A 26292-nucleotide genomic window follows, 5' to 3' on the forward strand; every position below is an offset into this window, starting at 1 on the left:
GCTTTTTATTTATCTGACACTCGATTGTTTAACTCAGACTTAAAGACTTTATAATTTTTAAAAATCGCAGAACAGAAAAAATGCCCATAATGAAACCACTCAGAAATAACTTATTATTAACATTCTAGTGTTTATGACTTTCTAGGCCACTTTTCTTATGTATATATTTTTCTATTAAAAAAACAACCCTTTTATTTTGTGGTCTGTACTTTTCATGTCATTTATAGATTCACATTCTATGATTTACCATTTCCTTATTTTTGAATATTGTGGTTATTTTTAATCTTTTGTTACTATAAACAGCACAGAGATGAACTTCTGTGTGGGTAAGAGAGGGAAAAGTCTTGCTTGCAGATGTTACTTTATTAGCCTGTTGATTCCGAAAGACCCACGGGAGAACTGGGGAGGAGCCCAGGAATGACTGACACTCGTGGAGTTCTCGCCCCGCCCCGCGCAGGCGCTCTGCGGTGCTGTTCCTGCAGGTGGCCTCTCGGCCTTGGTCCCACGTGGCAGAGCGCGTCCTCCCTCCCGCCAGAGAGATGGAGCCTTCCAGGCAGCGAGTAGGAATTAAAGAGTCCACGTTAATTAAAAATAACAAAATTTAGGGTTCAGAAAGCAATTTTCACATTATCTTCACTGAAAACATGTTATAGTTAATGGGTCTCCACAAATGGGGTTTAAGGTTTGATTATAGATTTTTTTTAATTTGAAGAATTTCAGGAAATGAGACCTGCCAAGTTATATAGTAAATAACATTTTAATTTTTAACCTGTTAGGAATCATTAAATGCTGGCAAACGTGGCTGTGCGGTTTAGCAATTTATAATTCATTTAGACTGGTTCTGAGGTCTTCTGGTTTCACCATGTGCACTCAGAAGTATGTGAATTCTGCTAAAGATTTTACAACAGTTAAACCATTTTCCCAAACCAGACTCTATTAGCAAGTTACTCTAAGGCCCTGAAAAGGAGTTGAGGGATGTTTTCTCAAAAAGGCTCTGAGCACCTGTGCTACTGTTCTGTGGTAGGTCGACTGGCCCCCCAAAGATGAGTACCCTAATTAGTGCCTGTAAATGTCACATTAGATGGTGAAAGGTGCACTGCAGATGTAAGTAAGGCTGCAGACCTGGATTGTCTGCTTGGATCCAGCCAAATCCCACAAGCCCTTAAACGCTAAGAGCGCGCTCTGGCAAAAGTCAAAGAGAAATGGCAGGAAAGAAGGCATGAGAAAGATTAAGCATCCTATTGCTGGCCCTGAAGAGGAGGAGCCCACATGCAGAGAGAGGCCTCTAGGGGTTAAGGGCGGATTCCAGGTGGCACTCAGCCAGGAAGCAGGCACCTCAATAGTACAGGTGGATGCAAGCACAGTTTCCTCCCCAAACCTGAATGAACTTGGATGCATGTGCTCCCCCAGAGCTCCGGGAAAGGAGCGCAGCCCTGCCCATCCCTTGATTTTGGCCTCCCAAGTCTTTAAGCAGAGGATCCTGTTGAATGAACCACACGGTACCTGGACTTCTGGCCTCCAGAAATGGGAGAGGATAAATGGATGTCTTTTTGGGCTGCTAAATGGGTAGTAATTCGTTATGGCAGAACTACGAAATTAATACACATTTCCTATTGTTGAATACATACCCACAATCTCTTGATTCATAAAATATAAAATAACAGTTACCTCTTGAATTTTAAAAGCTGCTAGGCCACAGCTAGTTGTTTGAAACCTTTGAAGTTTCAAAGTGAATTTTTAAAACTAAAGTTGGTCCTTCTTACATTTATAAAGGCTTCAGGGTTCTGTGAATGTAAAAACTTATTTTTATAGTAAACTGAAACGACAAGGACTTGAAGCAATGTTCACAACTTTGATGAAACATATCGGTCCCTTTTATGTCAGTTGCATGGGGGGCAGTTGCTAGGTCAGTGGCATGTAATAAGCAGAGGTAATACTGGTTGTCAAGGAGTTTGTTTATGAGTTAGGTGGCAAGAAGGGGCTTAAACACCTGAAACATTAAGGCAATTAAGGACTGGATTATCTTCTGTTTATTTTATTGTTAAGCTCAACTGCACTGATGGTGATGATGATGATGATGGTGGTAGTGATGGTGGTGGTGGTGGTGGTGGTGGTAGCTAACACTCAGAAAGCACTCACTCTCTGTCCGGCACCATCCCAGGTGCTTAGGTATTAACTCAGTTAACTTTGTGACAGTCCTATGGGCTGTGACTCCACCCCACCAACTGGGATCCTAGAACTTCTTTCAAGGTTGGTGTAAAATAAACGAAGGTTTCCTTCTCCTGTGTTAGGCTTTTGGATCTTGAGTTCTGAGTCTTGTTTTCCCAGGAACCCCTCCCATGTTGGCGATTTTTATAGATAGACTTTCTAGTTGGAAAAGGTCTTACTTGATATAGATTCATCGTAATACAGTGTTTCTAATGTGAGGTCCCTTCAAGCTTCTACAGGTTCAACCCCCTATAGACAGGTGACCCCTCTGGTGGGGATCTCCCTCAAATATCTGGGGCCCAACTAGTGTTGTGGTTAAACATTTCCATGGCTGAGAAATTTACCTCCAAAAGCACACTGATTGAGAAAAGGCATTTTACTCTGCAAGAGTGGCATGCAATACTATGGACTAAGAAGTATGTTAAGACATGAGTTTCCAAGTTATATTATGCCTTTAAAGATACTTTGTTAAATCAACTATGTTATGTAAATTCACTGAAGAATCATTTAAATGTCATATAAATTGAAAACACTCTGGGCTTACCAGAAAATGAAAAAAATGTAATGATGTAAACATAATCAGTGTTTTATTTCATTATTATAGCAAGATCAGAATGTCCAAAACATACTTGTTCCCTTAAAACACATTTCATTTTTATGCATTTTTTATTTGTCAAGAAGTCAGCACTGAACAGTAATGGCGTTGGGGAAATCCCAGATCGGGCCTGGTGAGAGCAGCCCTGGGGACCGAAGGAGCAGATACGCCCACTTTTTTGAAAAGACGTCAGTGTTGTTAGCTTACTCTCTGCAGGGTTTTTGTTTTGTTTTTCCAACCAGTACATCTGTAGATTTTCCTGCTCCTTGTGCCATGAAATTTATGAGATTTCCCCAACCAGAAATGGCCTCCCACAGTTATTTTTCATCTCTTTGTTAAGGTTTGCACCACCTCTAGCTCCACTGGGTGGATTAAATGGCTTTAGCATCACCAGCTGTTCATTTGCAGCCTGACAGAGATCACCGCCCCCTGGAGGCTCGTGCCTATTCTGTGTTGATAGAGGATGATTTGGAAAAGCGTTCGTAAACAAATCTTCAACACCATGCCTTGGTCTGGGTGCCTCTGACATTTGCCTTCCTGAATGAAGCCCGGATGTTCTACTGAACCTCCTGTACTCACAGTGGACCCTTTCCACTGTGGACAGCTCCCATTGTGTGAAAGTTCTGAGCGCTACACCAGGCCTTTTTGCAGCTTCTCCCCATTGGTCTGAATTTTACCTTCAACCTTTTAAATATTTGAAGCCAATAATCATGTTCCCCCTACATCTTCTCTTCTCAGCAGCAACCACAAACACTTCGCTTGTGTTCCTGAGCACAAATATGTGTGTCAGGGGTGGTAACAGGGGCCAGGGGCAGAATGATTAATAAAGGAGTTCATTTCAATAGGCTTATAATCTGCTATTGAAGAGCTCTCCCTAACGAGGCGACTTCACTGGCCATGATGGTGTTATAATTGAGGGGAGGATAGAGGGCTCCTGGAGTATGGGGAGGGCTCCACTCAAGGGAAGATGGTAATAACTAAGTTGGCACTTGAAGGACAAGAAGGGGCAACCACACAAAGGTGGGAGGTGGAGAGGCACCTCAGATGGAGAGGCAATCGTGTGGAAAGGCCCAGAGCAAAAACAGAGCCCGGCTTCTCCAGAGAATTGCAAGAGGGAAAGGAGAGCCTTGGGGGCAGAGAAGTAGCAGCCAGAGAGGAACAAGAACAGCATGGAGCATGTTTTAATGTGGAATCCCCGTGGTCAAGAAGAGAACGGGTAGTAGTGTCAGCTCCTGCGGAGAGGACACAGTAAATGAGGACTGCTGCCACCTGTCGCATTTAGCCACGAAGTGGTGGCTGCCTCCTGGTTGTCCTCCTGTGCATACTGCCTGCTCCCCAGAAACCTAAACAAATGGTACTCCCAGCCAGATACCATCCACGTGTTGGTCTTTCCGGAGTCCATCATCGTCTTTGTGTGTGTGACCTGAATGTCATTCTTCTGGTACAATTCCTAACAACACAGTTATCATTCTAAGTAATCCAGTTGCTATTGTTAACTCATGCCTTGCTTGTGACCCTCTGAAAATTATCAGATCTTTTCAGCTTGACCTTCTGTCCAAGCAAATGTATGCACGCATAGCAGACTTAATTAAGAGACTTAGAAACCTAAATGTAGGACTTTATTCCCATTCATCCTGTTACGTTTAGGGTACTTGTACAGATATTAGACTTTGAACAGTCAGCTATGGGCTAAGTCATAATGAATTAATAGGCATATTTGTGTGTATTCACATAAGAAAATTTTAAAATATCCCTAGCCTTGAAATAGATGAGTAAGCATCAGCATATTTTATCCTCCCAGCATGCTAAACAAACACGTCTTTGATGTGGTGACAGCAATTACTGGGAAAACAACTATTTGTTAAATGAACTATTAGGTGGAGAGCCGTAGTGTCTAGACAGATGTTTACATATCTTTCTTAATTTCTCAATTATTGGTTGACATTGACAGGTAATTGCAAGATTATCCAGGTGTCAGATGTATGGCAGTATTACAGAAAATAATGAACTTGGAAATAGGAAAACAGGCTTCCGCGGAACAAAGGAAATTGTTAGTTAGCCCATGGGTATTCATAGGGCAAACGTCTGGCTCCGATCCCTGCTCGGTGTGTGTTTTATCTGAGAGTACGTTGATTACTTTAAGAAGCATATTTATTTGTTTTTTTTTCCTCTAGAGTGTTTAAAGTCCTTACTAGCTTAAAATTCTGTAGAGGTAAAAATGAGTATATTTGGGAATAAAACAGGAAAGAATACTGGACTATGTTTCTTCTTACATTTAATTTAAAAAATGAGAAAATGGGTTCTATGTTTTAAAAAACATCTCTACCATGGTATCAAAATGTAAGGTTTTTAAAAAATTAATAGTTTACTAAAAAAACCCTTAGGAAATGTGTGAATTGGTGATTCCATGCAACATCCGTTTGTGCAGACCACCCTCTAGTTAGCTGAGATGTTGGCCACTATTGGTCTGTCCTCCAAAAATGACCTTCGTTCTCTCCAGCTTCTCACTTGGTTTCCCAGGGCCTCTTGCTCCCTGAAGCCTGCTCACATCTTCTCCGTTGACCTTCCTCATGGAGATGCTCCCGGCACTGAGAGTTTGCAGTTCGCTCATTCTGTTGCCTCTCGAGTCCCCGCGTTGACGCAGAACAGTTTTGGGGGCATTCAGAGTTTGAGGCTGAAGGCACTCTTAAAGTACCAGAGAGAAAAGAAGACCGAATTCTAGAAATAAGAAGGGCTCTTGTGCCCGTTGAATTGCAGGGTTGTGTTGTGAACAGCCCTGCTGGTTGTTGAAGTTAGAAAAACCAAAGCGATCTCACATGTTTTGGATGGGTAGCCAGGGGAGAGGGAAAATTTTGAAATACAGCTTATCAGTCCCTGAATTATCCTCTATTTAGACATTTATAAGAGTGAATATACCCTAAGCTACAGATGTGCTTTGCATTATATAGTTTTTTTTTATACCGAGTAAACTGCATTTTAAATTAAAGTTGAAGCTTCATGAAAAGCATCCTGGCAATTTTTCTTTTACTTGAGTGGATCGTGCCTGTCAAACTGCTGGTAGTAACTGAATCTTATCATTGCATTGGATTATACATCATTTACCTCATACCTAAAGCAGAGTGAAGGCCATGTTCCTTTACAAATGAGTTAAATTAGAGGAGAACAAAATGAAAAGTGGAGATCAATTGTCTGTTGAAATGATTACAGGAGTGGAAGACGGGGTCTTGGGGAAACTAAGCTATCATATTGACTAGTGGAGTGATCCTCAACCCCGGGTACAACCCAGAATCACTGAGGAACCTTTGAAGCAGCAGCAGCAGCCGCAGACACGGATGCCTGGACCTTCCCCCTGGGGACTCTGACTTAGTTGGGGCCCAGGTATCAGCAGTTTTTTAAAGCTCCCCAAGTGGCTCTACTGTGCTGTCAGGTCTGAGAACTGCTGAAGTAGGCAGATGAATGTCCAAACGATTTAAAGAAAGCATTTCTTAGAAGACTTAAGTAGTGACTACATAGATATTTGATAAGAGAAAACATGAGAAAAAGATGAGGGAGAGACACTTTTAGTGTAAAATTAGTAGAGTCTTACAATCCATTATTCAGTCCTGAAATAGAAAAATGCTGAAAACAAAACCTTTTCATCACTGACTTTTTGAGAAAACACACACACACACACACCCCAGTGAACCTATTTAGTGGAAAATCTTGAGGTCTTGTCCCCATCCCATTTGGTATGAATAATCATACATTTTATTGCATAAATATTAATGTGTCTGGTTTCTGATTACAAAGTGCTGCCCAGACCTCACTGAGGGTGTGATATAATTAAGGCACCTTTCTGAACTATATACAGTTTTGAACTGTGACATCCATCTAGCCCCAGGGGTTTCAGATCATAGTAGGGAGGGGTAGTGACAGGGAAGGCCAAGATAGTAAAGTACTTTGTCAGATTAAGAATGTCTTTCTTCTGACTGCCTAGGCCGTGGCTTAGCGCCCGCATAGAATAAAAACAACAGCCACTATCAGACATCAGACGTGGCTCTTGGCTCTCCAGGTGCACGGTCCTCCACCTGATCTGGAAGAGTGTTCCATTTCAGTCACGGTCAGAGAGACTGTGGGTAACCAGCAAACACAAATGGAGATGTAGAAAAACAATCACTGACCTCTAAAAGACTCTTCAGCATAAGCAATGACCCCCAAATGCAGCAGTTTAAAGCAACACATATCTTCGATCTCAAAAGGTTTCTGAATGTCAGGAATTCAGGAGCATCTTATAGCTGGATGGTTTTGCTCGTGGGCTCTCAGGGAGTTGTCAAATCCTGGGCCAGGATATGAATCCTCTGAAGGCTTGACTGGTGCTGGTCAATAGCGTTTATCTTTCTATTCCAGCAGGACTCTCGTGAATACTGAAGGGAAATTCTAGTCTCTGCTTCTGCACTTGCTCAGAGTTTTAGTTTTCAATATAAACCTAACAATTCTTTGCAAAAGATGCCTTGCATGCTAAAACACATGTCATGCGTCCTGAAGATTGCTGCTGAGAGCAGCTTATTAGTGGGGAGGGCTCCCTCTTTTGATCTCCATTGTCTTCCCCAGGAAGCTTTTTCTCTCCGCTAAATCTTTTCTATGTTTTAAGGTTGCATCCACCGCCTGGGGGTCAATGAATGCGTGTTGATTGCCCTGGATTAGACCGTAAAACGACAATCAGGTCCCTGCCTCAGTGGCGCTTCCCTCCAGAAGACAGGCATTAGTCATACAAGTGAAAATGATTAAATGATTGCCAGTACATTCCAAAAAAAAGGGGCGGGGGGCCGTGAAGATGCAATAGAAGCTTATAATGGGACCTTAACTAATTTGTGTTTTTGCGAGATCAGTGCTTTGTGGTTTGTGTTTCATAGGAAGAATAACCTGCCTTTGGGGTTCTGTCCAAGAATCTTTTCCCTCCTGGGGCAGTGGGTGCCATTCCACACCCCACCCTGCACAGAACAAACATTCTCCCATTCTCCCAGACCGCAGACGTGCAGGGGATTTAAGTGTCCTCTGGTAATCTCATTTACTTTATGTTAAAAAAATAAAATAAAACAGCTTAGGTTCCCATTGACCTCCGCGCAGTTCTTCCTCACTGCCATCTCTCTTCTCCTGCCCAGCTCCCCGAAATGCTGCACTGGCTTCTTGCTCATCCCATTCCTCCCTGTCTCCCCCCTGCCCCACATCCTTGAAAAGATGTAGTGTTATTCAATGGTAGGAATAGTGTACCATCCTTTTCTGAAAGATCTGTATTTTGATCCTTATTTCTAATTGGAGAAAGAAAAGCTGAAGATCTCCCCCTGACTGGTATGACTCGGTTGGTTGGAGCATCTTCTCATAAACCAAATTGTTGCGGGTTCTATTCCTGGTAAGGCACATACCTGGGTTGTGGGTTCGGTCCTCGGTTGAGGGTGTAGGAGAGGCAACCAACCCATGTTTCTCTCTTGCGTCAATGTTTCTCTCCCTCTCCCTCCCTCCCTTCTCCTCTCTGTAAAATCAATGAACACATCCTCTGGTGAGAATTAAAAAAAGAAAAGGAGAAGAAAAGCTGAAGATCTCATGGAGAGAATTTCAGGCATGGAAAGCTGAAAGAGGAGGGCAGAGGGAAGAGCGTGGTTTTGACTCTCTGTGAGCAAAGGAAGGAGTCCACAGGCATCACTTTGCGTCACTTTGCATCTGTGCTGTCGTTCTGTCTCTGAGCCATGGCAAGGTCCCCTGAGGAGGCCCTGACATCAGGCAGCCATTGACAAGATCCCAGGGAATGTTTACGGACTGTCTCTTGGCCCCACCCCCCAAAATTTGTGACTCTGTGAAGGAGCACAATCCTGAAAAGAGGTGGTAGTAATACAGTAAAACTTACTAACAATTTTAAGTGTATAAAATATGCAATAGTTGTGTCTAATGTTGCTGCTGTTTTCATTTGACTACATGCACAAGTATCTGCGAAGGTTTTCCTCCGGGCACTCCTCGCTCCTGTCTCCCCCAGCCCTGTTCTCTCCTGTAAGATCTTGAACTGCAGCTTTTCCTGCCAGGAGCATTTTCAGACCTCAGACTTCCGAGGTTGGGGTGGGACTGATTGTCTTCCCATTACTGTATAATTTTCAGGAGAGAGACTTCAGGTGTCAATGAAGCAGCTAAATAAGGGTATTCCCTTGTGAATGGCATTCGCACTTGCCAACCCGGGAAGCGGCCGACCATCTTCAGGGGTGATGATGTCCCAGTGGTCGTGAAAGTGGCCCCGAGTGGAGTCCCAGTGTCCAGCACATTGTGCTGTTTCTGCCCACAAGTGAATGAATAGAAATTAGATTCATTCCAACAGCAAGTCTTCTTTTATCTTGAACTCCCATGTTCTCCCTTTAAAATGTCATTGTCAGGACCCCTCCAAACTCACCAACACCACCTCCTCCTCACATCCAAAGATGCCCATACTTCTAAGCCTCAAAAGCTGTGTCCCGTGGAGGAATGAGCTTGCTTGATACGGAATTTTTAATCGCCACCAAACACAGATTTCCTAAAGAGGATCTTCTCTAGTTTTCTTTTTCATGTTATCCTTGAAGGCGACTGCGCTTAACATTTTTTTTTTTTTTGGTCTCTTTTATGTTTTTTGAGAAGGCTTTTGAGAAAGGATTTAAAGCATTCAAAGTATGTGGGTTTGGGAAAAAAGAGAGTGAGAAAGCAAAAATCTGGACAAATAAGTGTGTGGGGGTGTGTTATGGCACTCGGGGTTTTTAAGTTTGTCTTGTTTATCCCATTTCGACTACCCTGGGAGTTTTTAGGCGGCATATTTCCCGAACTGTTCGCTGTGAACCGGTCAGACCTCAGGTGAACACTTACTGTGTCTGAGGGGCGGTCCAGTTAAGCCAGGGTCACCTTTCTTAATTGTTCTAGAATTCCAGAATAAACTAGAATCTCGAAGGGGTAAATAATAGTTAGCATCTTTGCCAGCTTTTGTGCCTGTTTTAAGAATTGGTTATTTGCATCATTTCTGAATGTGTTATAATTATATTTTTGAGGTTCTTCCCATCTGTATGTGGCAAAAATACCAATGTTTTATAATGCATGTACTCTGGCAACTGTCTGATTTCTTTTTAAAGTGAGTCAATATGATTCTTTGGGATTTTTGACTTAGAATTCCTAAGCAGCGTTTTTCCACATTACCAAAATCAAACAAAAAACCCAAAAAGTGGCAGGAAACTGAGCTCTAATTGCAATAGCTCTTAATGTGGGTTGCCTGTGTAAAAATGAATTAACTGCTTTTGGTGGCTACAGTTTTCTATTCTAACGGACTTTTCCCCTAATATTTTATTAGGTGCAGAGAGAGCTAGCAGCTGTTATCGCTTTGAGAGCGAAGAAGTCTGGTGAGTCGTCTTTCACGGGCCCTCAGGCGGGTTGTGTTCTCCGGGAGCATTTCCTTTATCATGTGGTATGGGCACTGGAGGGCATCGCGGGAAGTTTTGGTGTCGAATGCGGAAAGATATCATTGTTTTTAAAGTCTTTTTCTACCATCAGAATAGCACAGGGTGTTACACGTGGTGCTAAATCGCAAGGAAAATGCGATTTAAAACAAAAAATGTTTCTCGTTCATTGTGACCATGAAAAAGTCTAGGTAAGAAACAAAGCAAACACATTGCGTTGCCTATTACAAAGAGAGACGAAAATAAATAACATAAAGTTGTCTTTTTTAAAGATATATTTTTTATCTCAAAGTACTTCCTTTTAAAAACAATCTAATTGTGTGATGGCATTTAAAAGCCAGCGTTTCCCATAGGACTGATTGCGTGGATCTCATTCCTAATGATGTGTGGGAAGGGAGCTTTCAAACACGTTTTGAAGGAGAGGCGGAAATTCAGCACACACTGGAGACTCACTGAGGCAGAACACGCTTGCTTGGGGTGGGGGGGTGTCAGAAGGGGCATCCTTTGCTATCAGAGGGAGGAGGTCAGTGCTGGCGGGAATGACGGACACAAGGGAGATGCTTTCTGGATAATGTCCAACTAGAATAAGAATTTTCAGGCAGAAAGACATAAGATAAACTAAAAAAGATAATAAATATGAAGAAATAAAGGGAATGGAAATGTCTTAGAACACAAGCCATACATTTGTACATCGTTCTTTTTTCCACTTGGAAACTCCAAGGATTTGCTTTTCTCTCAGTTACTTACTGAATCACGCAGAACTTGGTATGAATTAGCTAAGTATGTGTGTAGTGATCTTTGCTGATTTGGCTTCTAGAGAGGACACAGGGGCTGGGTGCTGCAAAGGTGAAAAGGAGGATGCAGAGAACACCAGCCTTGAGCCAAAGGTTATTGACCGGAGCGGGCAGGTGAATGGAGCCCCTCCGTGAGCAGCGTTAGACTGAGGGTATTCATGTGGGTAGAGCCCGACATGGGGGGAAGAGTCAGCAATATAAAGGTTGTAGGAGAAAGGGCTTAGAAATCAATGGTGCTGGAGGTGACTTTGGTTCCTGTAACAATAAGGAGACAGACTTACAGTCTGTACCAGCTGGGATGGCAGTGCCTTGGAGGATTTTTTTTTCACCTTCAGAAAATGTTAGGAAAATAATAAAAAAAACCCACAGTGTGTCATTGCTGGACAAAAACAGAGCAGGCGCATACGGACAGGGAGGCTGGAGGAGAGGGTTGCTGGTTTGCAGAGCGTGGGCGGGAAGGCCCCTGACGGGACCTCTGAGCAGAAGCCCGAAGTCAGTGAGGGGGTGAGCCCTGCGGCTCTCCACACAGGAGCGTGTGGGTGGGTGGGGGGGTGAACCGTGTTTGAGGAGCAGCAGGGAGGTGAGAGTGGCTAGAGCCAGGTGAACAAGGTGAAAAGAGGTAGGTTTTGATTGTTAGGCTCAGAAGTGTGAACTTTGTGGAGGCAAAGGGAAAGGAAGAGGAGGAAGGCTCATATGTGTTATAGTGTGCAAAGTCGAAGACTGGGGTGAAGTTAACTGTATCATGGCTTGAAGTGGCTGCAGGAAGTTAGTGTGGCTTCTTGTTACTTGTTTGACCCGTGGAGCTGGGAATGTGAACACAGCTTTGGCAACTTCTGAGGGACAGAGTGAAGTGGTCTCTCACACACATAGTAATGATGGGACATAAATTCATAGTTTCTTAGGATAGTAGTTCTTCAGTATTCTAGTGTCTCTAACTCCATTACCTAGTAACTTCCTAACTAGAGTTCCAGCCATTGGGCATAACCATCGATGCATGTAAAGATGCCAGTAAAGCAACCTATTGCATTGTTATTATTCTTAACAATGAGAAATCGGACACCATCCTTAAGGGAAGTGGTAAAATGGACAGATCATTGCAGTGGAATGTTGAACAACTTTTAACATTTTGAAGAGTTAATGTAGTACAATGTTCAGTGGAAAAAAATATACAACAAAGATACATTACATGTCTTTTTCATAATAAAAATAGCTTTAATTATTTTTTCTTACAATTATAGCACAGCATGCTCATGGAAAAATTTTGGTGATGCGTGAACATAGGAAGAAATTGAAAAATCACGCATCACGTCACTAACAGAAATAATCACTATTACTCTTTGCTTGGATAGGTTTCCAGACATTTCTCTATTAATGTGTAGATGCTGTGTTATTATATATTAATATGTAGAATATGTAGAAGTGGACTCATATGTGCTCTCTCACTTTGAGGTAATTGTATGAGCACATGCAGTTATAAGAAATAATACAGAGACCTCATGAGTCCCAGTTTCCCCCAGGTGGTAACACCTTCCAGAGCTGGGGTACAGTGTCGCAGCCGGGACACCGGCATGCACCCCGACTGTCCCCATCGCCGCACGCTGCTCTTTCAGAGCCACGGCACCTACCCTCCTGCCCCGCTCCCTGCTTCATCCCTGCAGTCACCGGTCGGTTCTCTGTTTCTATAATTTTCTCATTTCAAAAACATTACACACATGGAATCACACAGGATGTAACCTTTTGGGAGTGGCTATTTTCAACTGCCATAATTCTCTGGAGATTCATTCTGGAGGTTATTTCATACATCAACAGTTCATTACTTTTTGCTGCTGAACAGTATTCCATGCCACGAATGGACGGCGGTACACTTAATCATTTACCATTGAAATGCCCAGGAGTACAACTGCTGGGTCATTTAATAGTGGTATGTTTAGTTTTTTAAGAAACTGCCAACTGTTTTCCAGAGTGGCCGTGCCATTTTACAGTCTCACTAGCGATATATAAGTGATCCGGGCTCCCTGTATTCTTGACAGCATCCGGTATTCTTACTATTTTTTATTTGAGCCGTTTTAGTAGGCCTGTGGTGATATCTCACTGTACTGTGTATTTGCATTTCCCTAATGGCTAACATTCTTGAACATCTTTTCATGTACTTATTTGCTGTCTGAATGTTGTCTTTGATGAAATATCTATTCATGTCCTTTGCTTTTTTTGTAGTTGGATTGTTTTTTGACTCTTGATTCTTGAGAGGTTTTTTTTAAATATTCTAGATACCAGCTCTTTGTCGGATATGTGACTGGCAAATACTTTTTCCCAGGCTCTAGTTTGTCTTTTCGTTTTCTTACCGAAGTCTGTCACAGAAGCAAAAGTTTTAAATTGTGGCGAAGTCCAGTTCATTCATTTTTTATGGATCATGGCCTTGGATTGAGTCTAAGAACTCTGCCTAACCCCAGATCCCAAAGACTTTCTTCTGTGTTTTTTTTTTCCTTACAAGTTTCATAGTTTTACATTTGAACTCATGACCCATTTTGAGTTAGTTTATGTGAGGTGTGAGATTTAGTTCAAGGTTCTTTTTAAATCTTTTTTTTTCTTGTTTAGCTTATGACCGTCCAATTGCTTCAGCACCATTTGATAGAAAAAACAACTCCCACTGAGGTGCTTTTGCACCTTTGTCAGAAGTTAGTGGGGACATTTGTGTGGGTGTACGTCGGGTTCTCTGTTCTATCACATTGAACAGATTCCACTGGTGTCCACAAACACCACGTCTGTGTTACTGGGGCTGCACACAGTCCGCTTTTGTAGGGTTCATTTCCATGTCCGCGACGCAGATCCGCACCATCATTTTATCGGCTCTACTCTACAGGTCATTTAATTAACCCTCGGTTGTGCATTTAGGCTTTTATTTTTTTCTGTTTTATTGTAAATAATAATAGAAGGACCTGAGGATATATTCTTGTGCACAAGTCTTTTTGCCCTTTTCCAATTATTTTCTCAAAATGCATTACCAAAAACAGAATAGCTAGAATAGATGAATAGCTAGGTGTGGACAACATCAAAGTTTTGTTTTTCCCATTGAAGACCTTAAGTCATCTGGAATTATTTTTGTATGTGGTGTCAGGTAGAAAACAGATTTTCTGTTTTCCTTATGCTAAAGCCAGTTACCCCCGAAGCATGTATTGGATCTGATGCAAACTCCACCATATACAAAGTGCCTGTGTGTTCTTGGGCGTGTTTCCGGTTCCTGTGTTCCTGTGGTCTGTCTGCGCCTGCGCCCGTGCTATCCTGTCTCAGTGGCCCAGGCACTGGGAATGGGACTTCTCTGGGTGGGGTGGGGGCGGAGAAGGGAAAGGCAGTTCTCTCCTTTTCTTGTTTTCTTCGTAGTTTTGTCAGTCTCCATGAAACCCCTTTGGTTTTTTTCTTAAATATATTGAATTTATAGATTATTAGAGGAATTTGACACTCTGGAGGTAAGTGTTTCTGTCCTTGAACCTAGGATATCTTTCCATTTTTTTCAAATCTTCAATATTGTTTTAAAAGTTTCTCCTTTAAGGTCTTGTGCTTTTTTGGTTTGATGTACTTTTGGATACCTTGTGGTTTTGGTTACTATTGTAAAGAAAGTATTTTTTCTATCTCTCATTTTTTATAATTGTTCTCATCTTATTCTGTGATGATTTCTCAAGTCTTTGTCTTTTGTGACGTTTTTCTTAAAATAGATTACTTTTTGGAGAAGTTTGTACTTTTAGTTTTATTTTCAAATTCTGTTTCTAGAGATTTTATTTATTTATTTTTAGAGAGAGGGAAAGGGAGGGAAAAAGAAAGGAGAGGAACATCAATGTGTGGTTGACTCTCATGTGGCCCCCACTGGGGACCTGGCCGACAACCCAGGCATGTGCCCTGACTGGGAATCAAACTGGTGACCCTTGGGTTCGCAGCCTGCACTCAGTCCACTGAGCTACACCAGCCAGGGCTGGAGAAGTTTTCAAGTTCACAGAAAAATTGAGCAGCGAGTACAGAGTTCCCCTACACCCTTCCCTCCCCCCACCCCCACCACACAGAGCCTCCCTCACTGTCAGCCTCTCTAGTGGTACATTCGTCATCATCAGTGAACCTACATTGACACGTCATTGTCACTGAAAGTCCATAGTTTACACTAGGGTTCATTCTTGTACATTTTGTTTTGAGGCAAATGTATGATGACGTGTGCCACCATTGTCGGACCCTGCAGAGGGGTTTCACTGCTCTGAACATCCTCTGTGCTCCGCCTGTTCATTCTCCCTCCCCATAACCCCGCCACCACTCACCTTCTCACCCTTTTCCAGAATGTCATATGGTTGGAATCATACAGTGTGTAGCCTTTTTAGGTTGGCTTCTTTCAATTGGCAATACCCATCTGAGGTTGTTCCTTGACTTTTCATGGCTGAATAGGTTATTTCGTTTTAGCACCAAATAATATTTCATTGTCTGCATGTTCCAATCCTACTGAAGGGCATCTGGGTTGTTTCCAGGTTTTGGCAATTATATATAAAGCTGTTATAACATCACTGTGCAGGTTTTTGTGTGGATGTGGGTTTTCAACTCCTTTAGATAACTGTCAAGGAGCACGATTGGTGGATGATATAGTACAAGTGTGTTTCGTTTTGCATTCCCACCAGCGATGAGTGAGAGAGTTCCTTCTGTTCCATCTCTTTGCCAGAACTGGTTGTCAGTGTTCTGGATTTTGGTTGTTCTAATAGTTGTGTAGTGGTATCTCATTGTTGTTTCAGTTTGCGGTTCCCTGATGATATGTAATGTGGAGAATCTTTCCATATGTTTATTTGCCATTCACATAACTTCTTTGGTGGGGTGTCTGTTAAGGTCTTTGGTCCACTTTTTACTCAGGTTGGTGGCTGGATTTTTGAGTTTTCAGAGTTCTTTATATACAGGGTGGGGCAAAGGTAGCTTTACAGTTGTTCATATGGAAAATAGTACCATAACTAAAAAATAATAATGCAAGAATAAACTCTGTCTTCACATACTCCAATAGTGAGCCTGCTTTTGCCCTACCCTGTATTTTAACAGCTCTTTTTAGATATTTTGCAAATATTTTTTCCCCGTCTGTGATTTATCTTCTTATTCACTTCACATTGTCAAAGAGCAGACAATAGCATCTTTAATTTTCATGACGTTGAACTTACCTTCGTTATCTTTATTTTATGGGATTGTACCCTAGGATGCTGTTCTCAAGATCATCTAGGTTTTCTCCTATGTTATAGTCCAGGAAGTTTATAGTTTTTCATTGTACAGAGTGATTTAATTTTGTCACAGGTGTGAGGACTGTGTCTAGGTTTTTTGTTTTTTGTTTTGGCACTTGGATGTCCCTTTGTTCCAGCATCATTTGTCGAGAAGATTATTTTTGTTCTCTGCTATCACCTTTGCACCTGTGTCGAGGATCCGTTGACTAGATTTGTGTGGGTCCGTTTCTGTGTTCTTCGTTGCGTGGTTCTGTTTGCCTGCTGGTTCTTCACCCGCACCGCACTCTCCTGACGACCTCCCGCAGCTGTATCCTGAGTGCAGGCATTGGGGAGCATCAGTGCTCTAACTTGTTCTTCTTGTTCCGTGTGGCGTTGGCTCTGCTGGATCTTTTCCTTCGCCATATACACTTGAGAAGGTTGACAGCCACATCTGTTTTCTCACTGGTTATGTTTTCGCTGCATGAGAACTCTTGATTTTGAGTCTAGCAAAAGTGTTGAACTCAAATGGATTCCAGTTGCTTGTTTTAAAACAGTCTCAGATTTTCTGCATGGGCAAAAAATACATTATTTGTCAACAGTGACTATTTTGTCTCTATGTTACCAGTCCAAATAACTCCTTTTTTCCCCTCCTGTTGTTTTATTAACCATGGCCCTGCAACATAAGTTTGACTAATATCTTTGATAGTTGGCATTATTATTTAGTCCCTGGCTTGAACTAAACATATTTTCTGAGTGGAAAAGTAAGATGAGTAAACAAGGTTGTTTTAGAGAAAAATAGGACAAATAGGACATTTCTCTCCCTCACCCCAAACAAATTTTAAAGCAATCTAAAGACAAATATCACCAACAAGTTATATTTTTAAGTATTTAAGGAATTCAAATATAGAAGTACTAGAGACACTGTTCTACACTCCTGTGGCTTAGTTGGCATGGAGAGTACGTGAAAAGTCAAGGTGACCAGGTACAGGAGAGTCTGGGTCACAGGTGGTGCTCTCATTCCTCTGTCAGAGTCTAATTCGGCATCTCCTGTACACCAGGTGCAGCGTCAGGTATGCAAAGGTGAGCCAGGACAATTATGGCTCCTGCTGTTTTTAAACCACAACACGTGTTTTATAAATAAAAACATTAATAGTCCATGGCTGGCTGAAACAGGAAAACTCATTACTGTATAATTAGGAGGTGATAAAACGCAAAGCTGTTGAGCGCAGGCTTAATTTAAAAGAGTTCCAGCTGCAGAATGGTACTTCCTGTGTGTCCTTGTTGTTTTTTAAAACTATTACTGGGTGTGTTTGTTTTTTAAAGAAGATAAAGAAGCTGGTAAACATGCAGGAAAATGTATTAAAATGATAGTCGATACATCTGTGGCTTGACAGAAGGAATTGATTACCCTAATATCTTATGTCTTGCAGTAAAATGTTAATTAGGGCTCAGGTGGTCATACCAGATTTATGTCTTGCTGCGAAGGGTTATTAAAACAAGAATTAGGATAAAGAAAAAGTTTTTTTTTTGTTTCAGCTCCCCATACAAACAGAAATGAAAGCAACAGCCAATCGATACATTATATAAATGATTCAAGGCTCTAGCTTAGTAAAAAATCCATTTTGTTGTAATCCGCTAAGAGGCCATTAGGATGTGCCTTTAAACAGTTTTCTCTCTACCTGCTAACCTTAAGTGGATGTGAAGAACATTTTAAGGCTCCACAAGATCTTTTAAAACTAGCCCAGATATCCTCGCATGTCTTTCTTTTCACTGGATTGCTGATTTTACTGTTAATGTCTGCTCATCAGAATCTTGGGAGGCAGGTTTCTTCTTTTCCCCAGGAGTTCACAGCCGAGGCAACCTTTGTCTCTGTTCCCTTTCTGTCGCATGAACCTCGGGCCAGGGTGGGCTTCTGTGTCTGGAAAGGTGGGAATCTCACGTTGGTACATCTCTTTGGCAGTTTTTACATTCACTCTCTCTGCTTAACCCATGGGTAGTTAAGTGTTTTAAAACTGCATATCTAGGATATTAATGGTTAGAAAAGAAGGAAGTGTTTTTAGGCTTTGTTTATGCCATTAAATATCTTTGTGACTGTGGCAAAGGGACTCCAGTTTGTGTCTTGGGTGGGGGGCGTGGGCAGGGGAAAGTTGGGGTTGATTCTGGTAAGTTGTAGAGATCCCTTCCAGCTCTAACATTTCATTATAACAATGAATATTTTCATTCCTTTTCCTTCACAGAGTTGCATCCCTGGAAACATTTTATTCAGGACTCTTTTAGGTGCAAGTGATAGAAAAGCTGAAGACCAGAAATGATTGATTGGCTCAGAGAATTTGTGGAGTTAGCAGTAAGCTCAGCAGAAAGACAGCAGCTCTTTCCTGGTCAAGAGCAGTCTGGGCAGGGACCTCGCTGGAGGCATGGAATGCCCACCTCTGGAGCCGTGGGGGTATGGGGTTGGGGGGGGGGGCAGGGAGATCAGGTCAATCCCACACAGGACACAGGAGGAGGCTAGAGCGGGTAGGCGTGGCTCCTCAAAGAAAACCAGCAGAAGGGGCAGGGCTGCTGGTCTCCTAAGCCCCGTGTGTCTACGTGTCTACCGCCAGTGGAATTGTTTGTGTTGATCCCATCTCCAGCTTCAGAGACGAAGCATTGTGCCTGAGCTCACTGAGGCTAGGGAGTCTGCAGCCAGAATGCAAACCCAGGTTTTCCTATGCTCGACCGTTAGGGATTGTGAGAAGAAAGATGTGATTCGTGAGAAGATGTTCCCGTTTTCCTTCCACTTTTGTTCCTGGAAATGGAAAAGAACAGAGTGACAACTCAAAAAATTTTTAAAGTAGTGGATGGCAGCATTCCCCCTCTTTCTAGGAAAAATCAGCCAGAGAAAATTCAAGTTAAAGCGTTATTTGTGTGGGAAGATATTTTATCTCTTTGACATACCAAAATTATGGAACATAAAATAGTGTAAAATGGTTTATCCATTGCATTTAGTTATCCAGATAATTTGGCTTTTTTTTAAGATTTAATTTATTTATTTTTAGAGAGGGAAGGGAGGGAGAGAGAGAGAGAAACATCAATGTGCGGTTGCTGGGGTCATGGCCTACAACCCAGGCATGTACCCTGACTGGGAATCGAACCTGCGACACTTTGGTTCGCAGCCAGCGCTCAATCCACTGAGCTAATTTGGCTTTTTATAAATGTTATTTTTAATAGGCTAGAAAGGATAAGAGGGCAGTCAGTGTTTCACACCGCAGTTTAATTGTTTCTCCTGGCCTCAGAGATCCTCTGGTTGGATTACCCTTGTATTGGGTATTCAGGCTTCACTAGGTACTCGAATGGCGTGTGATTTCAACGACCTGGTTGCTAGTAGTTCCATGCATTGAAGTGCGTAATACATTCAGGAAGTCAAACTCTGGCTCAGGTGATCATGATGGTAATCAACTCACCAGGCAAGTTCAGGGTCTTTTATCACCCTGGTTCAATTCCCAGCTTTTAAGATCTGCTGTTAGTAGCAGTAATGCTACTAACCAGTAGCATTATAATAATGCTACTAATGGTGACCAATAATGCTTTGTAGGAAATTTTGGCAGTTCTAAGCCCCCTTCCTAAGTATGTGTATGGAAACTGGGGAAGTCAGGTGTGGGCAGGAAGCTCTGTCCGAGGTTTGCAGGCTGACACAGTTGGAAAGCCATCTTCTCCTTCAGGGCGGAAGCACTCCAAAGAAAAGATTTTCGTGTTGCTTTGTCATGAGAAGTGAAATAGATTAACTGATTGTTTTTAAGAGTAGGACATAAGACTTTTCCTTTTGCACATTCAGAAAAAAAAATCACTTTGGCTTTTTTTTTTTAAGATTTAATTTATTTATTTTTAGAGAGGGAATCGGGGAGAGAGAGAGAGAGACATCAATGTGCGGTTGCTGGGGTCGTGGCCTACAACCCAGGCATGTACCCTGACTGGGAATCGAACCTGCGACACTTTGGTTCCTATGTAATTGCTCTAACTTTTATGGTGCACTGAATTGTTAGTTTTTACTTTTAGTCGACAGAGTCTTCTTTTCCTCTACACCATGTTTGCCTTGACCCTTATCCTTCTGTAAGCATGTCACTCATACACACAGAACTGCATAATGTAGTGGGATTGTAGAGTAGATGTTAATAATAAAATTGAGGGCCAGCGAAGATGGACTCACTTGATAGTACAATTATTGCTGTCTCAAACTCCTTGTCTACCTTTTAGTTTTCTCTGATAATTTTTTATTGGAAAAAAATTAAATGTGCTTAAAAACCATAGCAATCATCTCTTGAATGTTTTTTTTGGCCTATTCTCTGAGTGTTCTTACAATGATTCTTTGACCTAAAAAATGCTAGTTTAAAACGACAGATGTCTGTTGGCTGCATTTACGTAATTAAGATATTGTGCTTAATTTTTAGTGATGCTTTCAGTAACTTAAATGTTTGCCCATGTTTCACAGTCTGGCCTCAAAGAATGCACCTTGTTCTCTCTGATGTTTCCACGTAGTTTGGTTTTTGTCCTTTTCTTCTCCTTTGCCACCGCCTGGGTGCTGAGCTGGCCAGGGGCCACCGCTCCCCTTCGTGGCCAGCACCGACCTGCTCTGATTGTCCTGTGACCCCACTGAATGTCGCATTGACATTTGTTGACCGAGAGGAAAGAAGTAGCATGTGTTTTTTCTCTAAAATAACCAACCACATTCTGGTCTCCTGATTGGCTGATGGTCTAGGATGTTTTCCCTTGAAGAGAGGGCTTTATCTAACTAACACCACACTGATTGCTGAAGTTTGCAAAATCTCCTTCTCTGGGGCTATAATAACCCCTTGTTCTAACAGTGCCTGAGACCATTCTGTCTCTGCTTGCTAACAGATTTTATACATTCCCATCCCGTCCCGCGCGTGTTCTTACTGAGCAGCCATCAGTGCGATGGTTGACAGGTTGCATCTTCCTTTTTCACTTTAATGGCATGAAGCCACAACAAAAATCTAGAAACCATAATTCCCAGTGCAGTGAAAGTTAGAGGATACTTGAAAATGTAAAGTTCTTACCACTGAGAAAATAACAGCATTGGTAAAACCCGGGAACAATTGAAAATGCACTCAGCAGATGCTCTGTAAATTTTTCCTAACTCTCCCACTGGGATACGAAGAAAATTGCCTTTTAAAAAAAAATCCCGTGACACTGTCTTTTGTAATTAGAGCTATTAAGTCGAAATGATAAATAACCGTTCAATGACACACTATAAAAGAAAACAGCCCTTTGCCCTGGCTTCTCCTGAACAGCCGGAGGGCTGAGAGGATCAGATATAGGAAGCCGGAGTCCTTTAACCCTGAGGATTGTTCAGAATTTAGGGAATTATTACGCAAGGCAAGATGATTGTCTTCTTCACCCTTCACCATGGTCGCGTCTATTAAGATAGTAAATGAAACTTCTCTGCCAAGGAGGGGAATAATTATAATCACGGCAGAGCACACTCAAGAATGCAAGGTTTCTGAGGCCTTTGTTTTCAAAACCGTGCTGCGGGGCATTTCGGTGGCAGTATGTAGTGCTTATTAGACAGAGGTAATTACTGCTCTAAATGGGCTTTTGTTCCTGTGTTAGGAATCAGATAGGGGAAGTAGAACGAGCACCCAAGGTCCCTGAACCAGGAGTGTGAGGGCTCGCAGACCAGGGTCTGTGTGTCCTGTGTGGTCCAGGGCGGGGATTTTACATTGGCCACATTCCTACCCATTACTGCCTGTGTTTCCTAAGCGTCATCAGGTGCTGAGAACCGGTTTGCTGAGGTTTGGAGCGGAGAGGAGGGTGGAAGCCTGGGGACAGGCATGGGAGCGAGGGTCGCCTTTTCTGCAGGAGAGCTGAAAAAGCAGCGTCTAGCACTGCGGCTCCTGGGAATGCAGTTTCTGTGCGGGAACCAAACGAGTGTCATGAGTGTACCCTGTGCACAAATTCAATATTAGTTCTACACCCAAGGTCAAACGAAAGTTAATGACCATTTGCACACCAGAGATCTGAAACCCACATTTCACTTCTCTCTCATAATGACAGGAAAGGAGAGCAATTTATATTTAAATTGATTTAACTTTCAAAGCATAAACACGGAGGTCTCCCCGGTACCCCTTTTTCACAGTGAAACTTCCTGGCAGGGCTCGACTTCCTTAACAAATGAAGCCCCATCCCACCAGGGCTCCCCATGGTGGACAGCGGTTTTTGTTTTTGTAGGTCTACCTTGTCCCCTCCCCGCTGGGTTAGTGACACCAAATCAGAAGCCAGCAGAGCAATCAGGGCCACTTTCTTTAATGATTTAGGTTTTGCACTTGTGGAGCTAATTAGCTGATTGAGGCAACTAATAGCTGTCTTTAACGCACCTTCAGCAGGGCAGCTCCCCCTCCAGGGCTGCCTGGCAGCTCAGAGGCACTTGGGCATCTGGGGAGTGGGAGCTGCCTTCCAGCCGGACACGTGATCAGCGCCACCCAGCCTCCCGACTCGGCCCCAGGGGCTGATGGGCTATTTATCCCGTGCCCCAAAAGGATGTGCACCCACCTAAAACCATGTATCTGATTAATTCTGTGTCTGAAGACAAGTTTATGTCTGAGGGGTGGGCAAGGGCAGGCGGTGGATTGAGGTTTAACCTACTTTCACAATTTATAGTTCTGTGATTGCTTCTCTGTACATCGCCAAGGTGCAAAATAAGAGTAGTCTGCAGATGTTTTAAAATATTAAATAGAATAGGTAAGGAAATGTTAAAAGATGATGATTAAATAATTAAGAAGCAAGCTAGGTTAATGGCTAGAATCATCTCCCTTATGAACTAAAATATTCCTTAAGAAGAAGAATCCTGGCCATGTGCTGTTTTTAGAAAGTTGCGAAATTCTGCTGTCTGGCAAACAGTCTCCTGTCCCAATCCAGCCATCCTCGGCTTGTGGTCAGGAAAGCTGGCCCCGCCCCCTGCCCCCAGAGCTGGCCCGAGGTCACGGTGACTCACGGTTCCCTCACCCTCGGTGGCCATTGTTTATGAGGGAAGAGGTCAGGCTGCCAGGGCGGTGGCGGTGCCGTGCAGGGCCTGCTGTCAGAGCCTAAACACCGAGTGCCGTGCTGCTTTCTTTTCGCAGTCATACAGTGCTGTCTGCTCAATGAGAATATAGGGGCAGTCACTGCTGGTCATTTAACTGGCCTCCCGAACTTTTTCATGTCATTCATTGACTTCGTCCTGAGGGAACTACCACCAAAGGGCCGCTTCCCCTGCCCCCCACCCCCGCACCCACACCCCCCTGGGAACGCTTTCTGCTGCCACTTGGATTGAGAAGTAAGAGCCATCAAGGGAAATCTTTGTCTGGGCCATATGACCCAGCTATTGTCCATCATTCATCACATTAAAAGTCTAATTGTGGAAACAGCCATGAAAATGGAGCTGTTCTCAGTAAAACGGAAAATGGCGTGAACACCCTGTGTGTGAACACAAGCAAATAACTCGAAGCGTGCAGTCTGATTCAGCTGAACCCCACCAGAGTAGGCGAGGCCGTCTCTACAGAAGTGGGAGCTACTTCATACACTGTTCTTTCCATTGGCGTGACGTGCGCATGCTCAACACTTGATCATTTCTAAATCAGACACTTTCCTCGAAGGTGGCTAAGCAAACCATGGCCCTAGCTAGCTATTTGCATTTTTTTCAGATAGACTGTAAAAATACTTCATTTTAATACTGCATACAATGATTGCAGTCTGTTTTTGCGATCAGTGGTGGAAGTTTTGACCTCAGAGCCAGCGAAGGCTTGCGCTGTACCCTTTTGATGGAAGTGGTTTTTGTTTGGAGACTAGGAAACAGGGAGGAATACGGGCTGTTAAAGACAGTCCTGGGTTTCTTTCTGTAAAGCTACGTCAGAATTCCTCCTTGAATGGAGAGTGGTCTCCAGACTGAATTCGCCATCTCAGGGAGCAAGCCAGGGTTTTAGGAAGGGTGTTGGTCTAATGAACCACGCATGGCAGAGGGAACCCACCGTATTATCCACCATTTGCTACCCACTCATGTATGGGACAGTTGCCTAACTTCTCAGTGTTTCTCTACCTGAAAGGAGGCTTTCTCATGGGAATGATAACAGAATTACTGTGAGGTTCCCATGGCATTGGCAGTAAAAGCTTTGTAAACGAAGAGAAGCGTTACCCAGTTTTACTGGGTGGGCAGGCTCGGGAACAAGCACCCATTCTCCCTGAAGTTTCTACACTAAACTCAGCAGGAAGGCTTTTTGTGCGGAGTGATGTGCACTGGGTTACAGAGAAGGCTTCTACCCTGGCTCCAACAAGGGCACCTGCACCGAAGCCACGGCCTCGTGAATGGTGGGCAGGTCCCAGGTCAGGGGAACGAAAGGTCTTGCCTGGGTCTCCTTTTGCCAAAAAAGAGCTACCTTCTGTCCACTGGAAATGCAAACATTTCATAAAAATGAAGCATTCCCTTTAAGACCTATTAAGGTCAATTGAGGAAGTCTGCACCTTATCCTGTCATTGTTTTCTGGGAGAAACTTGAGGTTGGGGTTATCTTTACCTCCTCCGGAACAGATGGCAGTTTCTAGAAATGCTGCCGGGTTTTCCTCCACTCTAGCTGCGGTGGAGAGCAAAGCCTGGCAGGACACAATCGCCAGCTTAGTTTACTGTGTTCTGACTTTCTTCATTTTAATTTTGGGTTTTGTTGTCATGTATTTAAAAGACCCATGATGATATCTTACTTCCGAAGGTGGAGCTAAGTGCAGGCCCTCCTCTGTCTGAAGGGGCCTCATACAGCAAACGTCACAATTAGTAAGAGAGCAGAACCAGCTGCCCCCCCCAACCCCGCCCTGCCTTACCCACCATCCCCACCCCTTCCTGCAGATAGGGGGTGTTAAGGGCAATGGGAGATTGTCAGTGAGCCCAGCCACAGCACCTCTTGCTGACAGTGGAGGTGGGTGAGGGCGGGGGAGGGCACTGTCCCAGCAGCCTGTGGTCCCCAGGAAGCAGAACGACTCCCTTGTCTGGTCCTCAGGTCAGGGGCCGGCGGATGCCATCATTGGGCCCCGCAGTGTGGCAGCAGCACACCGAGGCTGGGGCCCCTCCTCGAGCTCCTCCTACCCTCCGGTCCTCTCAGAACCATTGCTGCAGTCAACAGAGGGCGTGGCATTCAGGCTTAGGGTTCCCGCCTAAATCCAAGCTACTGAAGTTGCTTTACTTTGCTGGTAAATGAGGCCTGCAATAGTCTGCTAATTTCAGAGTTAGTCTTGTAACCCACGGGACTGTCCCCTTAAAAGATCCCATGTATTGGAGTGGCCCAGGCCCCTCCCGGGGAGTTTTCCTGCCCTTAGCCTGTTTTTTATTACCTTGATCTTTCAAGAAGAGAGCCAGGCAGATAAAATAACCTATATTTTGTCTACTTTATATGAAAATTCAAATGCATATACTTTTACTTATGTGAGCAGAAGTAATGGCTCAGAGCCTTTGGCACGAATGTGAAAACAAGGTTGGGCTAATAGCCAATGCTGTAAGGAAACTTCTTTTTCCAGATATATTCTGGCTTCGTTTGTTGTCTGGTGATCTTATAAGACTGTTTTATTTTATGAGCTATTAAAACACTTGCTCTGATACTCAAAGATGGTCTCGTAGCAGGATCTCACAGTGATTCACCGAAGAAGTGTGGATGGGAGATGCCGTGTCCTCTGTTTTCCAGGCGGCGGCCCTCACAGGCTGCTCCCTGCTGCCAGTCGGCGGCATTTCAGCTGTGTCTGATTCGGACTGTTTTTGTGGAGAATGGTCTGTTCAGAAGGTTGCACCTGCCCGGGCCTAGTTTGAGTCCTCCCTTTTGGACCACTCAGCCCCTGGCAGGTGCGGGTCGCTGGGGCCCCGCAGTACCCCTAGGCTCCCCTGGCCTATGCAGAGGTGCCCATGCTCGTCCCCGCTGCCCCCTGAGGGTGTGCTGTGGGGTCAGGGGCCCATCCCGGTGGGGTCAGCATCTCTGGGCCTTCCTGGCTGTCCTGCTGCTTATTGCCTCCTGCTACACCCTGTCACCAGCTCCCTCCAGCCTCTCCCTC

At 43.5% G+C, this 26292-nt stretch overlaps 1 protein-coding gene across 1 annotated transcript in view; it reads left to right on the plus strand.

The window, feature by feature from the left end:
* Window positions 1-26292, plus strand: part of RAPGEF5 (Rap guanine nucleotide exchange factor 5) — a 221849-nt gene that overhangs the window by 78952 nt on the left and 116605 nt on the right. Inside the window, exon 7 of the mRNA XM_028526158.2 lies at window positions 10134-10182. Coding sequence (XP_028381959.2) covers window positions 10134-10182 — 49 coding nt within the window. The remainder of the gene's footprint in view (window positions 1-10133; window positions 10183-26292) is intronic.

The sequence above is a fragment of the Phyllostomus discolor genome, chromosome 10, assembly GCF_004126475.2.
Source record: "Phyllostomus discolor isolate MPI-MPIP mPhyDis1 chromosome 10, mPhyDis1.pri.v3, whole genome shotgun sequence".
Classification (NCBI taxonomy): Eukaryota; Metazoa; Chordata; class Mammalia; order Chiroptera; family Phyllostomidae; genus Phyllostomus; species Phyllostomus discolor.